Genomic DNA, 14,262 nt, shown 5'->3' with positions numbered 1-14,262 from the left:
CATCCGATTCCACAAGCACTAAAGTGGTTTAAAATACAGTAAGTGCCGACTTTATTTTCCAATCAGCATTACCTGTATTGAGACAAGGAGGGCGGCACACTTCTGAATTTAAGCTAAACAACATTACATTTTTAACAGCTGCACTAAAACCGAGAATGATTACAACCCACGGCTGGAGATCTCACTCAACAGAATGTTTGCCTAGCAAGCAGGAAGCCCTGCACGAAAACTGGGCGTGGTGCCGAAGGCCTCTGAGCCCCACACTTGGGAGACTGAAGCAAGGCTACACAGAACAATCCTCCTAACAAAACAAAACAGCTTTTTAAAAGGTAAAATATAAAGAGAACAACAGTGTGTGACAGCAGATTTCAGTAATACGTCTCCAGTCTCTAAGATGTACCAACCTTAGAAAAACAAAGAAAGAAAGAAAGAAAGAAAGAAAGAAAGAAAGAAAGAAAAGAAAAGAAAAGAAAAACTAATTCGTGGAAATCTAGGCAAAGGAGACAACCCAGACTATCACCAAGGCCTGTGAATAATGGAGGGAAGGAAATGCTTCTTTCCGATGCTGGCTCATCCGACTTTGCATAAATGTCACTTTATATCACGTTAGAGCCCGACCCACCCCTCGCAGCATGTCCCACAGAGTTAGGAGTCTGTCGATAAGCCTCTTTATGCCAACTTTCGACAGACAGCCTCACTCACAGCCCTGCTGCACCCTGGCTGCTGCTGCTTTAAGTAGGCATAGTCAAACAGAGCCTCTTCATGACAGGAAGTGTGAGGATGCCAAAGGCAACCTGCCTCTAAAAGTCCTTCCCTATTTGTTAACCAAACAGGTCTTGAGTTTCCACCCCCCACACCCCCGCTGAAAGCAAAACTATACAAACGTCATTGCAGAAGATAAGTCTCCTGATGCAGTAGACGGCATCACGGGGGTTGGAGCGCCAAGCCTGCTGTCCTCAGCCTCAGCAAGAGCTATAGCATACTCTTAACGCACGAAGCAAATAACAGATGCCCCAGTTTCTCCCTTGCTCCTAAGACTGCATCAGTCCACACCCTGCTCCCTACTCAACTTAGCTCATTATATCTATTATAAGATTAGTAACTTTATTAGAGTATACTTATTTATAGTAATTCAATTATGGGGTTTTTGTTGTTGTTGTTGTTTGTATGTATGGCTGGTTGGTTTGGCTATGCTGGGGAACAAAGCCAGGCCATCGGTGAATTACACCCCCCACCTCAGCATGATTTTGAGGGCTCTGCCACTGATGGAACTTGAAGCTCCATAAATGCAAACACACACCCATTGATCACTTCTGTAACCAAGGATCCACCAGGACATTTCAATTATTACTGGTAGACTAGGCTGATTGAGTGAATTTGTTTACTTTTACGTGTACAGAAGTTTTGTCTGCATGTATGCCTGTGTGCCATGTGCATGCAGTGCTCTCAGAGGCCAGATGAGGGCGGCAGATTCCCTGGAACTGGAGTTAACAGACAGTTAAGCATCATATGGGTGCTGGGATTCAAACTTGGGTCCTTACCAAGAACAAATGCTCCTAACCACTGAACCATGTCCCCGGCCCATCACTAAATTAACTTATATGAACTCATTCACCAATATGAATTTGTAATAAACAACTACAAGCCCTGCCCTTAGAACAGTGAACTTCCTTTCTAGCTCATTAATTTACCTCGGAAACATAACCCTTACCATTTCTCTGTGCGTCGGAGGCATTTCTCTGGGCTTCATCTTGCTCAAAACTTTCACCAAGTTTTGCCTGCCGGTTTCTTAGTAACATCTTCTCTGCTCCCACCATTGCGCTGCCTACTAGGAAAGAGGAACAGGAATAAAGATGCTGGAGAGTCCCAACATGAAAGAGCCATTTGTCTTGGCTGATCAGTGCACAGGCAAGCATCACAGCGCGTCTTAAGTGTGCATAATATTTATGTGTCCATTAAAATTTGAAGAGGGTGGGGAATGAAGCTCAGAAGCACAGCACTTGCCTAGTATGCATGGCTGATGCCCTGGATTTGAACATAGTATCAAAAAGATCAATTTAATTTAAAAATTAAAAGTTCTGAACTAAGTAAGTATCTGGCTAGTTGGGTCTCACATCACTACGGTGTTTAAGACTTTTTGAGTTAAGATATTGCAACAAATTTGAAGAAATTAACCCCTATCAAATAATTGGCTAGTTTCAAGGGCTTTTTCCCCCCTTTTTCTTTCTTTTAGATATAGCCCTCATTCTCAAAGAACAGTTTAGCACAGAACATATGAAAACTTAAGAAAAGCAGAGGAGCTGGGCATGCTGGCATATGCTCTTTATCCCAGCGGGGGTGGGGTGGGGGGGTGGGGGGAGTCCTTGTGAATTTGAGGCCAGCCTGGTCTATCTTGAGTTCCAGGATAGCCACAAAGAGAGATCCTGCTTCAAAACAACAACAACAACAACAACAACAACACAAAAACATAAAACAGAGGCTGGAGAGATGGCTCAGCAGTTAAGAGCACTGATTGCTCTTCCAGAGGTCATGAGTCCAATTCCCAGCAACCACATGGTGGTTCACAACCATCTATAATGTGATCTGATGCCCTCTTCAGCACTGTATGCATAATAATAAATAAATATTTTTTAAAAACATGAAACAAAAGAAAAAGAGCAGAAGGTGACAAAGATGTGTGATCAGAGTCCTAGCCAGAGGACCTCCATCTTCCACAGCCACCATTCAGCTGTTCTGCACGCTGGACTGTGGTAAAACAAGCCATCCTGCCCTGGGATGAAGTATCTTCCAAGACAGCAGAGCCTGGGAACGGCAATGATGAAGCTCGCACACAAGCAACTTCCCCCCAGGACACTTGTCTTCCGCTTTACAGGGGCTGAGTCTGCAGTCACCCATAGTGCCCGCCGTACATGGCGACTACCTGAGGTCTGCACTATGAACCTGCACGAACCTCTACTGCCCTAACCCTGGGCACTGCTCCCAAGCCAGGTTCCCATCAACTGTTACAGACTTTACAACAGTCACTGGGTCAGAAGGGGGGTGGGGGAGGGGGGGACAAGGGGGGGGGAAAGGGAGGGGCCGGGTGAGGTGCAGGTTATCCGTCTGTCTTTCCTCGTCCTTTGGACCGTCTAGATGAACTTGAGGGAGGCCTTCCTTGGGCCGCTGGCACTATTCCAGTTTGGAGGCAGATGTTAATTTTACGTCTCTTAGATAGAGTCACACATGAAACCACAAGCTGGGGTATGATTACCAAGGCAGTGGTAATAAGTGCAAACGCTTAGCGCTCAAAGAGAGGCTAGGTCAGGAATCAAGGTGATGGTTTCAAGAGAAAAAGTATTCGTTGATTGAGCCTTGAATACGCCATGTGTGAGAAAGGGCTAAAAACAAGAATTCTCTGGGCTCAGAGGTTGTTGCTCTTTCAGATGACAAGTGTTGTTTCCCAGAGTCCCCCCCAGGTAGCTCACAATGGCCTGAAACTACAGCTTCAGGGGACCAGACACCCTATGCCAGCACCCCCACACACACATAGCATATATTCACACGCACAATAAAAGAAACAAAAAGCACAAGCCCTCCTCTACTGACACTGGATGACAGCAGAGTCCTGTTCGCCAGATTGCTTGTGTTTTCTCTGGTAACTGAACTAAGCGCTGTGAAGCCAGGCTGAGTCAGAGTCACAGGCACTTGCGTCTGTGGCAACAAAGTCATACGCATTCCTTTTCTCAGTGATGACTGAGAGGATGAAGTGAAACCCACTGACACTTTTCAGTGATAGAATAAAAAGAAAAGCAACTTTCTTGTGGCCTTTAGATATCCAACAAAGCAGGCAGGCCTGGTGGTGCACTTCTGTAATCCCAGCACTCAGGGAAGCAGAGGCAGGTGGATCTCTATGAGTTCGAGGCCAGTCTGGTCTACAGGCTAAGACGGGCAGGCCCTTATCTCACATGCTAGGCAAAACTTAACCCAAAATATAGCAAAGACCTAAACCTGGGGGTTGGGAGTCTGTGGGTAGAGTGCTTCCTGTGCAAGTCCAAAAACGTGAGTTCAATCCACGGCACTCATGTCAGAAGCCGGATACGGGGGCTGCAGAGATGGCTCAAAGGTTAAGAGATGGGCTGTTCTCACAGAGGCCATGGGTTCAATCCCAGCACCTACAAAGCGTCCTACATCATCCCTAAGGGCGGTTCCAGGGGATCCAATGCCCTCTTCTGACCCCAAGGGCAGGAAGCATTCATGTGATGCACACACATGCTTACAGGCATAACACTCACATAAACGTATGTTTGGTCTGGACTACTGATAAGAGATTTGAACGTCATCTATGTAGCAGTCTGAGAAGAAGCCAGAGCATCTAATTATCTGACCAAAATAATCAGAGCAGTGGTAAGTAGGAGTGACCGTTCATGATTCCTTCGAAGGAAGCTATGGTGGTTTGAAAAGGCATGGCCTCCAAAGTGGCGCTATTAGAAGGTGTGGCCTTGTTAGAGGAAGTGTGTCACTATGGGGGCGGGCTCTGAGGTCTCCTATGCTCAAGCTATGCCAGTGTGGCACACAGTCTCCTTCTGCTACCTGCGATCAAGATGTAGAACTCTCGGCTCCTTCTCCAGCATCATGTCTGCCTGGATGCCGCCATGCTTCCCACCATGACGATAATGGACTAAACCTCCTAAGTGTAAGCCAGCCCCAGTGAAATGCTGTCCTTTATAAGAGCTGTCATGGCCATGGTGTCTCTTCACAGCAACAAAACCCTAACAAGGACAGAAGTAGAAGTCAGAAATAAAAACAGCACTGGCATAGCAAAAGAGAGGTCTACAAGGGAGACCGTGGGCTTTAAAATATGCACGCAGGGCAGAGTAGTGCAGCACGCCTTTAATCCCAACACTCAGGGGGCAGAGGCAGATGAATCTCTGTGAGTTCAAGGCCAGCCTGGTCTACAAAGCGAGTGCAGGGCAGCCAGGACTACAAGAGAAATCCTGTCTGGAAAAACAAAAAACAAACAAACAAACAAAGAGCACTTGTTGCTTTTTGCAGAGGACTCAGATTTAGTCTCCAGTACCCATAATGGGTGGGCAGCTCACAGCCTCATGTAACACTCTCTTCTGACCTCCAAAGGAGCGCGCGCGCACGCATGCACACACACACACACACACACACACACACGCACGCACGCACGAATGTGCACATATAAAAAAAATATTTAAACCTAAGGTGAGTGTATGTATGCAGAAACAAGCAAGTGCCCCCCCCACCCCCACCGCCGCTGCTCGCCCTCTCCCCTCCCTTCCCCCTCCCCCTCTCTCTTAAAATTTAAAAGGCAGTGCTGGGATACAGACCTGGGACAAGTGGCTGCCGTGCCTATTTCACACACCCAAGCAGACCTGGCCTGCAGGTTCTCTCAGCGGCCCTCAGTCCTTACCCCTCCCCCAAAGGCTCTTCACTGTATACTCCAGACATTTTGGCGCTCTCTCTCTCTCTCTCTCTCTCTCTCTCTCTCTCTCTCTCTCTCTCTCTCTCTCTCTCCTCTCCATCTCTCCTGTCCCTGAGCACGTCATCTACTCAGAGATCCTTTCCGTATCCTGGCTCCATAGAGCTGATCTTCATTGGCTTCAACACAACGCAAACCCAGCCGTGTACAGCCTTTTGTTTTCAGGGGACGGGTCTTGCTCTATAGCCCAGGCTAGCCTTGAGTGTGAGGCGATCCTCTTGCCTCAACCTCCCAAGTGCTAGGATTATAGGTGTGCACCATCATGCCCAGCGTGAAGTACTGACGTTCTATCCAATCCCACTTTTGTCATCTCCACTGCAGCTGACAGGACTAGCAGCCACTCTTTGCACACGCTTGTTTGTTCTTCCTGATATAATGCAAGGTGAATCCAGCTGCCTCTCGGATCGTGACATACCTAATTCTAATCCCTTAACACATCTGCTGCTTCAGTCAAAAGCACTACTGAAGGCTGGGCACGGAGGGGCTCATGCCTGCATCCCCAGCACCGGGGAGTCTGGGGCAGAGAAGCTGGCATCAGTGTGAGGACACTTTGGACTACATAAGGAGACTCTTGTCACACACATGCACATGCATGCACAAACATTTTCATGCACACACTTAATAAATAAGCCTCCACTAACCCCTGTGGTACTCTTCTAACCCTATTCCCCCACCCCCTACTACCGTTTTTGTTTTTCCTTTTCTTCTCCCTCTCTAACACAACATTAGAATTACACTTGTTTAAAGGAAAGGTAGGGGTTTCATCTGTCTAGCACATGGGAGGACCTCAGTTCAGTCCCCGAAGGATGTAATATTTATCTTGAGGAAGATTAACTCACAACCAAAAGGAAGGCTGTGTCAAAGAGAAGCAAGGTTGCCAGGTGTGGTGGCGCACGCCTTTAATCCCAGCACTGAGAAGGCAGAGGCAGACATACCACTGTGAGTTCGAGGCCAGCCTGGTCTACAAGGAGTCCAGGACAGCCAAGTTTACATAGAGAAACCCTGTCTAGGGAAAACAAAAAGGAAAGGAAAAAAAAAAAAAAAACAAGGTTGGCAGTGCCAGCAATGAGCTCACAAAGCAATAAAGCCTGAAGACTCCCATGACATGTGTTTACTGGAAAAAGAAATGAAGAGAGAAGAGATAAGAGGGAGATCAGGAGATAATTTTACACAAATGATTAATTCCAAGAAGTCTTTGCGGTGTTGTAGCTGGCTACACAGGAGGCAGTTGTTCCCAGATCCCAAGTGAGTATGCTAATTCACAAAGGCTAGGAATACCATAGAGCTAACTAAAGGGAGAAGAAAGAATTGTGTGCCCGTAGGCCACCCAAGGTATAAAAGCCCCCCTGAACACACAAGTCTGGGCTGAAGCCAGGGATCTGGGCTGCATCAGTGCACTGACAGCTAAGTCTAAGGCACAAGTTTAGGAAGTTTCCCAGGTACAGTTACCCAGGAAATAACCAGGCTACTATTTACAGAGCCCTTATTTTACATGGTAAGCAGGAGATAGTAGCATCAGCTTCTAGCTGGTTAAGTAATTTCCCCAGTATTATGGGGCATTTAAAAAGTTAAAAAGCAAAAAGCAAAGAGATTAAAGAAGAAAAAGGAGCAAAAAATTGCTGGGGGGGAGGGGGGGAGTGAGAGGGTGCAGAGGGATTCTCTGGGGTCAGCACCAGGGAGAATTCAAGAGAACACACACACACACACACACACACACACACACACACACACACACAAAGAAGGTGTGTGATGTTATTTGCAAGGCTTTTGGAAGTTTTTTTTTTTTTTTTGGCTTTTGAGACAGGGTTTTTCTATGTGTAGCCTTGTCTGTCCTGGACTAACTATGCAACTCACAGCGATCCACCTGTCTCTGCCTCCTAAGTGCTGGGATTAAAAGCATGCACCACTATGCCCAGTGGGTTTTTTTTTTTTAATAATAAGAGTTACTTTAAAAAAAAAAAAAGGGTGAGAGCCAGGCAGGATGCTGCATGCCTTTTTTTTCTGTTTTGGTTTTAGAGACAGGGTTTCTCTTATAGTCCTGGCTGTCCTGGCCTCCGCTTTGTAGACCTAGCTGGCCTCAAATTCACAGAGATCAGCCTGCCTCTACCTCCCACTGCTGGGATTAAAGACGCGCACCATCACACCCCTTGGTGCCCACCTTTAATCCCAGCACTTGGGAGGCAGAGGCAGGCTGATCTCTGAGTTCGAGGCCAGCCAGGTCTACAAAGCTGAGTCCAAGACAGCCAGGGCTGTTACACAGAAAAACTCCGTCTGGAAAAAGCGAAAAAACGAAAACAAAGAACAAGAAGGTAGAACTTGGGACAGCTGTTTAACAATGTGGAGACCGCTAAAGTGGGCTTTTTATTAACTACGTGTACAGTTGCTTTCAGGAAGGGCAAATGTTGGAGTAGATTGCAAAATGTGTTGAGGAACTGAAAGCAGATCATAGGACTATTCTCATAAGAGGCCCAGCAGGGAGGGAAAGTAAGGGCCATCCGTATTGCTCAGCGCCAAGGGCGGTGCGCCACTAGCTCACTTAACATTCGTACTTTTTATTTATTGGTGGGTTGTTTTTTGGGGTTTTTTTTTTTGGCCTGTTTCTTTTGGGGCTTTGTTTATTGTTTGGTTTTTGAGACAAGGTCTCACTATGTAGCCCTGGCTGCCCTGGAACTCAGATCTGCACACTTCTGCCTCCAAGTACTGGGATTAGAAGCCTGAGCCATCACACACATTTCCACTTCCTTTGCAAAGAGGTAGATTTGCGTGGTGGAACCATCCTCCTTTTAGGTGACAAAGTGGACCAGTGAGGCTGGTCAGCTGGCTGAGTGCGTAAAAATGCTTGCCACACAAGCCTGACAACCCAAGTGTAATCCCTGAAAGCCACGTAAAGGTCAGGGAGAAAACCGACTGCATCAAGTTGTCCTCTGACCTCCATATTCACAATAGTGGCATGTGTGGCACCTTCACCCTGCAAGCTAAACACACACACACACACACACACACACACACACACACACACGGACAGACACACACAGACAGACAGACACACACACACACACGCAGACACAGACAGGCAGACAGACAGACAGACAGACAGACACACACACACACACACACACACACACACACACACACACTCGCAGTATTAAAATGTAACATACTGATTAGACAAGGATGTAAGAAACCAATCTTACAGGGAAGTTACGTAATATTCTGTGGTAAGCTCCTAACTTGTCTCCAGAAAGCAAATAAAAGGAATTAGAGAAACAAGTGAATCATGTCCCAAAGAAATGTCAAGTTTAGCCTGCCCACAGTGTTTTCATCAGCAAAGATTTCAAAAGAACCTATAAATCTATAGACAAATAAATACTGGGAACCTACTGCAGGCGAACAACTCCCTGCGGCTCAGTGAAAGAGAATCCACTGTGGATAGAATTTACAATCCAACCCAGATCCAAGTACACACCTGTAATCCTAGCACTTGGGAGGCTGAGGCAGGAGAACCAGGAGCTCAAGATCACTCTTAGCTACACAGTTTGTCAGGGCAGTCTGGGCTACATGAGATCCTGCCAAAAGAAAGGTTAGGGCTGGACATGGTGGTACACGCCTTTAATCCAAGCGCTCAGGAGGCAAAGACAGGTAGATCTCTGAGTTTGAGGCCAGCCTGGTCTACAAAGAGAATCCAGGACATTCAGGGATGTTACACAGAGAAACCCTATCTCAAAAAACAAACAAAAAAGATGGGAGGAAGGGAAGGAAGAGAAGAAATTAATAATCCAATGTACAAAGTCTTCATTTTCTTCCCTCCAAAAATGGTTTGTCCTACCCTACAACCTCTTCATGTAGCTAACAGGACTGGGTCAGTTGACAAGAATGAAGAACATGAGAATTTTATTTACATCTGAGTTTATTTTACTTACAAATGATTAAATATAACTAAGTTATCCAACTTGGCAAAAAAAAAGAAAAAAAAGAAAAGAAAAGAAAGAAAAAAAGAAAGAAAAGAAAAAATCCTGAGAGTCCTGTCTGACAAACGGAACTTCCAGAGGAAACAGGCACTCCCTAGCTAGTCTTTTCTCAAAGCTCCTTCTTTGGCCCTCCCAACTCTTTAGTTCCGTTCATGACAGGTTCTGAGCCAGACCCTGAGAAGGCAGAAAACAGATAAGACTAGCCTTGCAAAGTCCACTAGAAAACAAGGACAGTGTCACTTGGAACAGAAGATTAACTGTTGGTAAAGGCTGATACTGATGAGTGGCTCCCACAGGGAAGTGACCTTTGGTTTGAGGAATGTGAGGAGAAAGGGGCAAAGAACGTAAGGCCTGGGGAAGCCTCCAGAAGATACAAGGAAGCCTTCCAGGGACAAGGGAGGAATCTGGAGAACCGGCCCAGGCCTGAAGACAGTAGGCACTCAGGAGGTTGATGTGAGTTATAAGAGAGAGTGACCCCCCACCCCGACCAGTTCTAAGCACGTGACACGCTACACCGTGTGCTTCTCCACGTTTTTTACTCCGCTTACTCCGCGCTGCTTCAGAGCTCTTTGCAAGCCCCACTCCCATGCTGCCTGCGCTGGCTTTTTAAACAAGTCCTTTATATTTCCCAGTTGAAAGCAAACAATGAAAAAAAAATACATTCAAGTTGGGAGTCTGCATTAACGAAGAAGGCAAGTAGTTTGGGGGGGGGGGGGAGTCAACTACCTAAAAGTATTACAACTAGTTTTATATAAAATGCAGAGAATGGAGCTTACAGTAGTTTCTCACAAATAACCGCTACACACACACACACACACACACACATCTTAAGTTACATGCCTTTTTTAAAACGTTACATGCCTATTAACACTTAAGATCAAAGGCAGAAACTTAATTCCCCACTGCTACTTAAAAACAACATGAGCTTGACTAAAGGTTTTGGTGCTCCTGCCCCTATAGAGTCTGGTGTCTGGTAGTGCCATCTCTTCCCTTACATATCTCTCTCCCGCTCACATCGGGGGCGGGGGAGGGGGGACTGACTTCCTGAGCGCTTTTTTTTTTTTTTTGAGGTCGCTTTCCAAAGAATGCGATGACTTCTAACTCTCAACTTTCTTTACCGACTGGCTTGAGAGACGCCACATGATTCAAGGGGACATCAAACCATCTCTGATACTGAAAAGGCCGCCAGTATTCCAAATGGCTGCAGGTAACTTTCCCGCTCTCCCCTCCAAACTCCGCAGGATCCTCCCCTGGCTGCCGGCAGCAAGCAGCGTCTCGGCGGGACAGTCCGGCCCAGGCCAGGCCCGCAGAGCCGGAGCGGCGCCGCCACCGCAGTCCGCTTGGTAGATCTGGACAGGAAAGGAGGAAGGGAGCGGAAGCTTGGGATTACCTGCGGCCAGAGGGCAGCTGCGGTGGTCTAGGCGGGAGGGTCGCTGCGTTCGGATGTCTCTAAGAAGCCCGCAACGCCGCCAGCCCGGCTGCGGAGGAAGATAAAGCGCCGGTCCCTACCCCGGTTCTCCGCCCCAACCTTCCAGCCCGCGGCTGCGTCACGCGCATCGCCCCGAGCTCCGGGATGCCATTGGTGGTCCTGCGGCGCCTGGCAACGCCCACTGCCACGCCCCCTCCCCAGCGCTGGGTACCCGCGGGGCGTCTCCAGATACCTGGCTTTCTGGCTCCACCCTAAGCCTACTCCGGTGTAGCCTCGAGCGGATGGAGTCAACTTCCTGAGCGTCCGAAAATGCAGCCCGTGCAGTAGCTTAGGACGAGATGTGTCTGGCGCTAATGCTGACACTGACCCGTAGAGGAACAAGACAGAAGCGATGGCCGAAAACCTGTCATAAATAGCTCTGTGGTCTAAATTAACTTAGTCTGTCCTTCAACAACACACAAACTAGATAAGACCGAAATGAGTCAGTTGACATAATGGGGCATCCTCGGAGCTGCGCGGTGGTGGCGCATGCACGCCTTTAATCCCAGCACTTGGGAGGCAGAGGCAGACGGATCTCTGTGTGTTCGAGGCCAGCCTGGTCTACAAAGCGAGTCCAGGACAGCCGAGGCTGCTACACTGAGAAACCCTGTCTCAAGAAAACAAAACAACAACAGCAACAACAAAGCATCCTTGCAACCAAAGAGAGAGAGAGAGAGAGAGAGAGAGAGAGAGAGAGAGAGAGAGAGAGAGATACGGATAGATTTAGGATCCAAAGTTCAAGTTTTGCAGGCCGACAGGGAGTTGGGACTCTTGTTTTTAGCTCTTTCACCCACCTTTACCCTAAATTCACCCACATCTATCTTTGTGAGAAGTCCAAGGCCTAGATGGCTTTATCTATGTCCTAAATCTATCTGAACTGGTTTTGGACTATTCTCAAGGCTACTTTTTAAATTACTTGAATGTTCCGTTACTTCAAAGCACAACTGTGAATCAAAATAGAAGCAGCCCCTCAATGGCATGGGTATGTTTCTAATGGGGAAGAAAAATAAGACAATTACAGGTAGTGATGATTGTGAGAAAATATAGAGTGGTCATGGAAATTTTGAAATAATGCCATAATTAATTTTAAAGATTTCCCAGGTTTTCATAAAATAATACAGTGAATTTGAGGACATAAATTACATACGACAATTAGCCACTTAAATTTTGTAAAGACAAAGGCAAGGTTGACTTTTCTGAGGTGATCTGAACTAAGACTTAAATAAAGATTTAGTCATGCCAGCCACAGGCAGGAAGAACATTCTAGACTGGGGACAATGAGTGGGAAGGGACTGATATTGAACAACTTTAGCTGGTTTGAGGAGCAGGAGGCTGGAGCACACTTGCAGAGGAGGAGCACCCTAAGGTTGGAGCCTTGAACAGGAGCCCAATGCTGTTGTTTGGATTCATATTCATAAGTGCAAAGGAAAGAAAATAAAGACTTCTTCTGTGGGGGTGGGGATGGGGGTGGGAGTTAAAACTTGGCCTCACTATGTAGCCCTGGATGCCCTCTAACTCAGAGATCCACTTGCCTCAGCTGGTATTGAAGGCCTGTGCCATCACACCCAACGGGGGTTTGTTGTGGCTTTGTTTGTTTGTTTTCCTTTCAGATGTTTACTTTTTTACCTGTTGTATAGACCTATCTTTGGAGAAGAAGAGAAATGGAACAAAGAGAAGCAAGGTAACAAAGGTGTTATTGGGTAAGGATATGAGGTAGATAGTAGCAGTTACCTGGATCAGGATAGTTGCTGTGGAAATAGAGGATGAAAGAGTTCAGGGTACTTCCCTGAGGTCAGATGTGAAGAAAGGTAGACACAAGGTAACCACAGGTCATTTCTTTGAGCAATGAGGAGGGTGGCAATATCATCTAGTGCAGAGGTGACAGAGAAACTACAAAGCCTCTGGCTGGAACCCAAGTGTCTTCTACACCAGCCTGTAAAAATCTCACATCACCTAATCCTGAGATCAAGACTTAGTTAAATGCCACTAATTTCATCATATTCAAAAAGAGGGAGGGAAAAAAAATAACACTTACAGTACTTGTAGCCAGTTTCTAGGGACATGAAGTACAATGAGACTGTCCATTGGGAAGAGAGCTAACTGGGCCTTTTGTTACAAATGTTACAAGAAAAAGGAAGTTAAGGCAATGCCTACCTAAAAGGGTCATTGTATTTGATAAGTCCCTGTTTTCAAAGCTTTCCACGCAAACCTTGGCAACCACTGTGTGTCTGTCTGTCTGTCTGTCTGTCTGTCTGTCTGTCTGTCTGTCTGTCCTTGTTCTTCTGGATATAGTAAGATCAGATAAACTTGCAGAGAGGGGAGAGAGAATGAAGAGGAGGCATCCCAAGCTTATCAGACACTTGTCAGGGAAAGGAAGGAGGAGTTTTCAAAATAAAGGGTCCATACTATAAGACACACACACACACACACACACACACACACACACACACACACACACACACACGGAGCCAGAACCACGAAACACAGAGGTAGCTGAGTCTCCTTAACTATATAGGGTACTCCCTAAGACACAACAAGGGATAAAACTGAATTTGTAAGCCAGCATGTCTGATTCAGACTCTCACAGACAGTGGGGAGCTGGCGATGGATGCTAAGGAGGGACTCCGGATTTAGAAGACCTGACTGGACAGAGCTGCAGCTGGAGGTGGGTAGATTAATTAGAAGGGTGATGTGCAATATGGGTGAGATGAGGAGGAGCCAGCTTAGGCAATAGCCGAGTGGGATAGAAAGAATGAGGAGAGAGATGAAAGGGGAGAGGACTGGGGATGTAGCTCAGTTGGTAGCATGATCGCCCAGCATACTGAAAGCTCAGGGTTCGATCCCCAGCCCCACCCCACCTAGTCATGATGGTGCTAGTGCATCAGCCCAGCATTGAGATGGAGGCAGGACCAGAAACTACTTAGCCTGGCCGCACAGAGACGCTGAGACTTGTCTGGCCTCTAAGAAAAGGGAAGCTGATATTTGAAAGATGGTTAAAGGACAGAAAGAAATAGTATTTTGGGTTGTGGGAGCTAATGATGTATCCAGAATTTGACTTAGAAAATAGGGCAGCAGGAATTAATGGGGGCAGAGGTAAGACATCCTGGAAACAGAGCGAGAAAAAGCTTTACCCAGCTTAATGTTTAAACCACGTTACTCCACTCCTCCTGAGACCTGAAGGAACTGCACTAGAGGCAGTCAAACTAGCCTTCATGCAGCAAAATCAAATACAAAAAAGCACAGGGGTTGGGGATTTGACTCAAGAGAGGGCTTGCCCAGTAAACTCAAGGCCCTATGTTCAGTCCCCAGCACCAGAAAAAAAAAAAAGAAAAAAGAAAAAA

General features: G+C 46.7%; 1 protein-coding gene across 1 annotated transcript in view; it reads right to left on the bottom strand.

Annotated features, from left to right (window-relative positions):
- SOAT1 (sterol O-acyltransferase 1) overlaps positions 1–10,992 on the bottom strand; it is a 42,817-nt gene extending 31,825 nt beyond the window's left edge. Inside the window, 2 exon segments of the mRNA XM_084797068.1 lie at positions 1,712–1,825; positions 10,844–10,992. Coding sequence (XP_084653194.1) covers positions 1,712–1,817 — 106 coding nt within the window. The 5' untranslated portion in view covers positions 1,818–1,825; positions 10,844–10,992.
- Positions 10,993–14,262: the final 3,270 nt, after the last annotated feature.

Source organism: Acomys minous (assembly GCF_964271855.1).
Source record: "Acomys minous genome assembly, chromosome: 1".
NCBI classification, from domain to species: domain Eukaryota; kingdom Metazoa; phylum Chordata; class Mammalia; order Rodentia; family Muridae; genus Acomys; species Acomys minous.
Note: the sequence above shows the minus strand (reverse complement) of the source record. Positions and strands in the feature narration are given on the sequence as shown.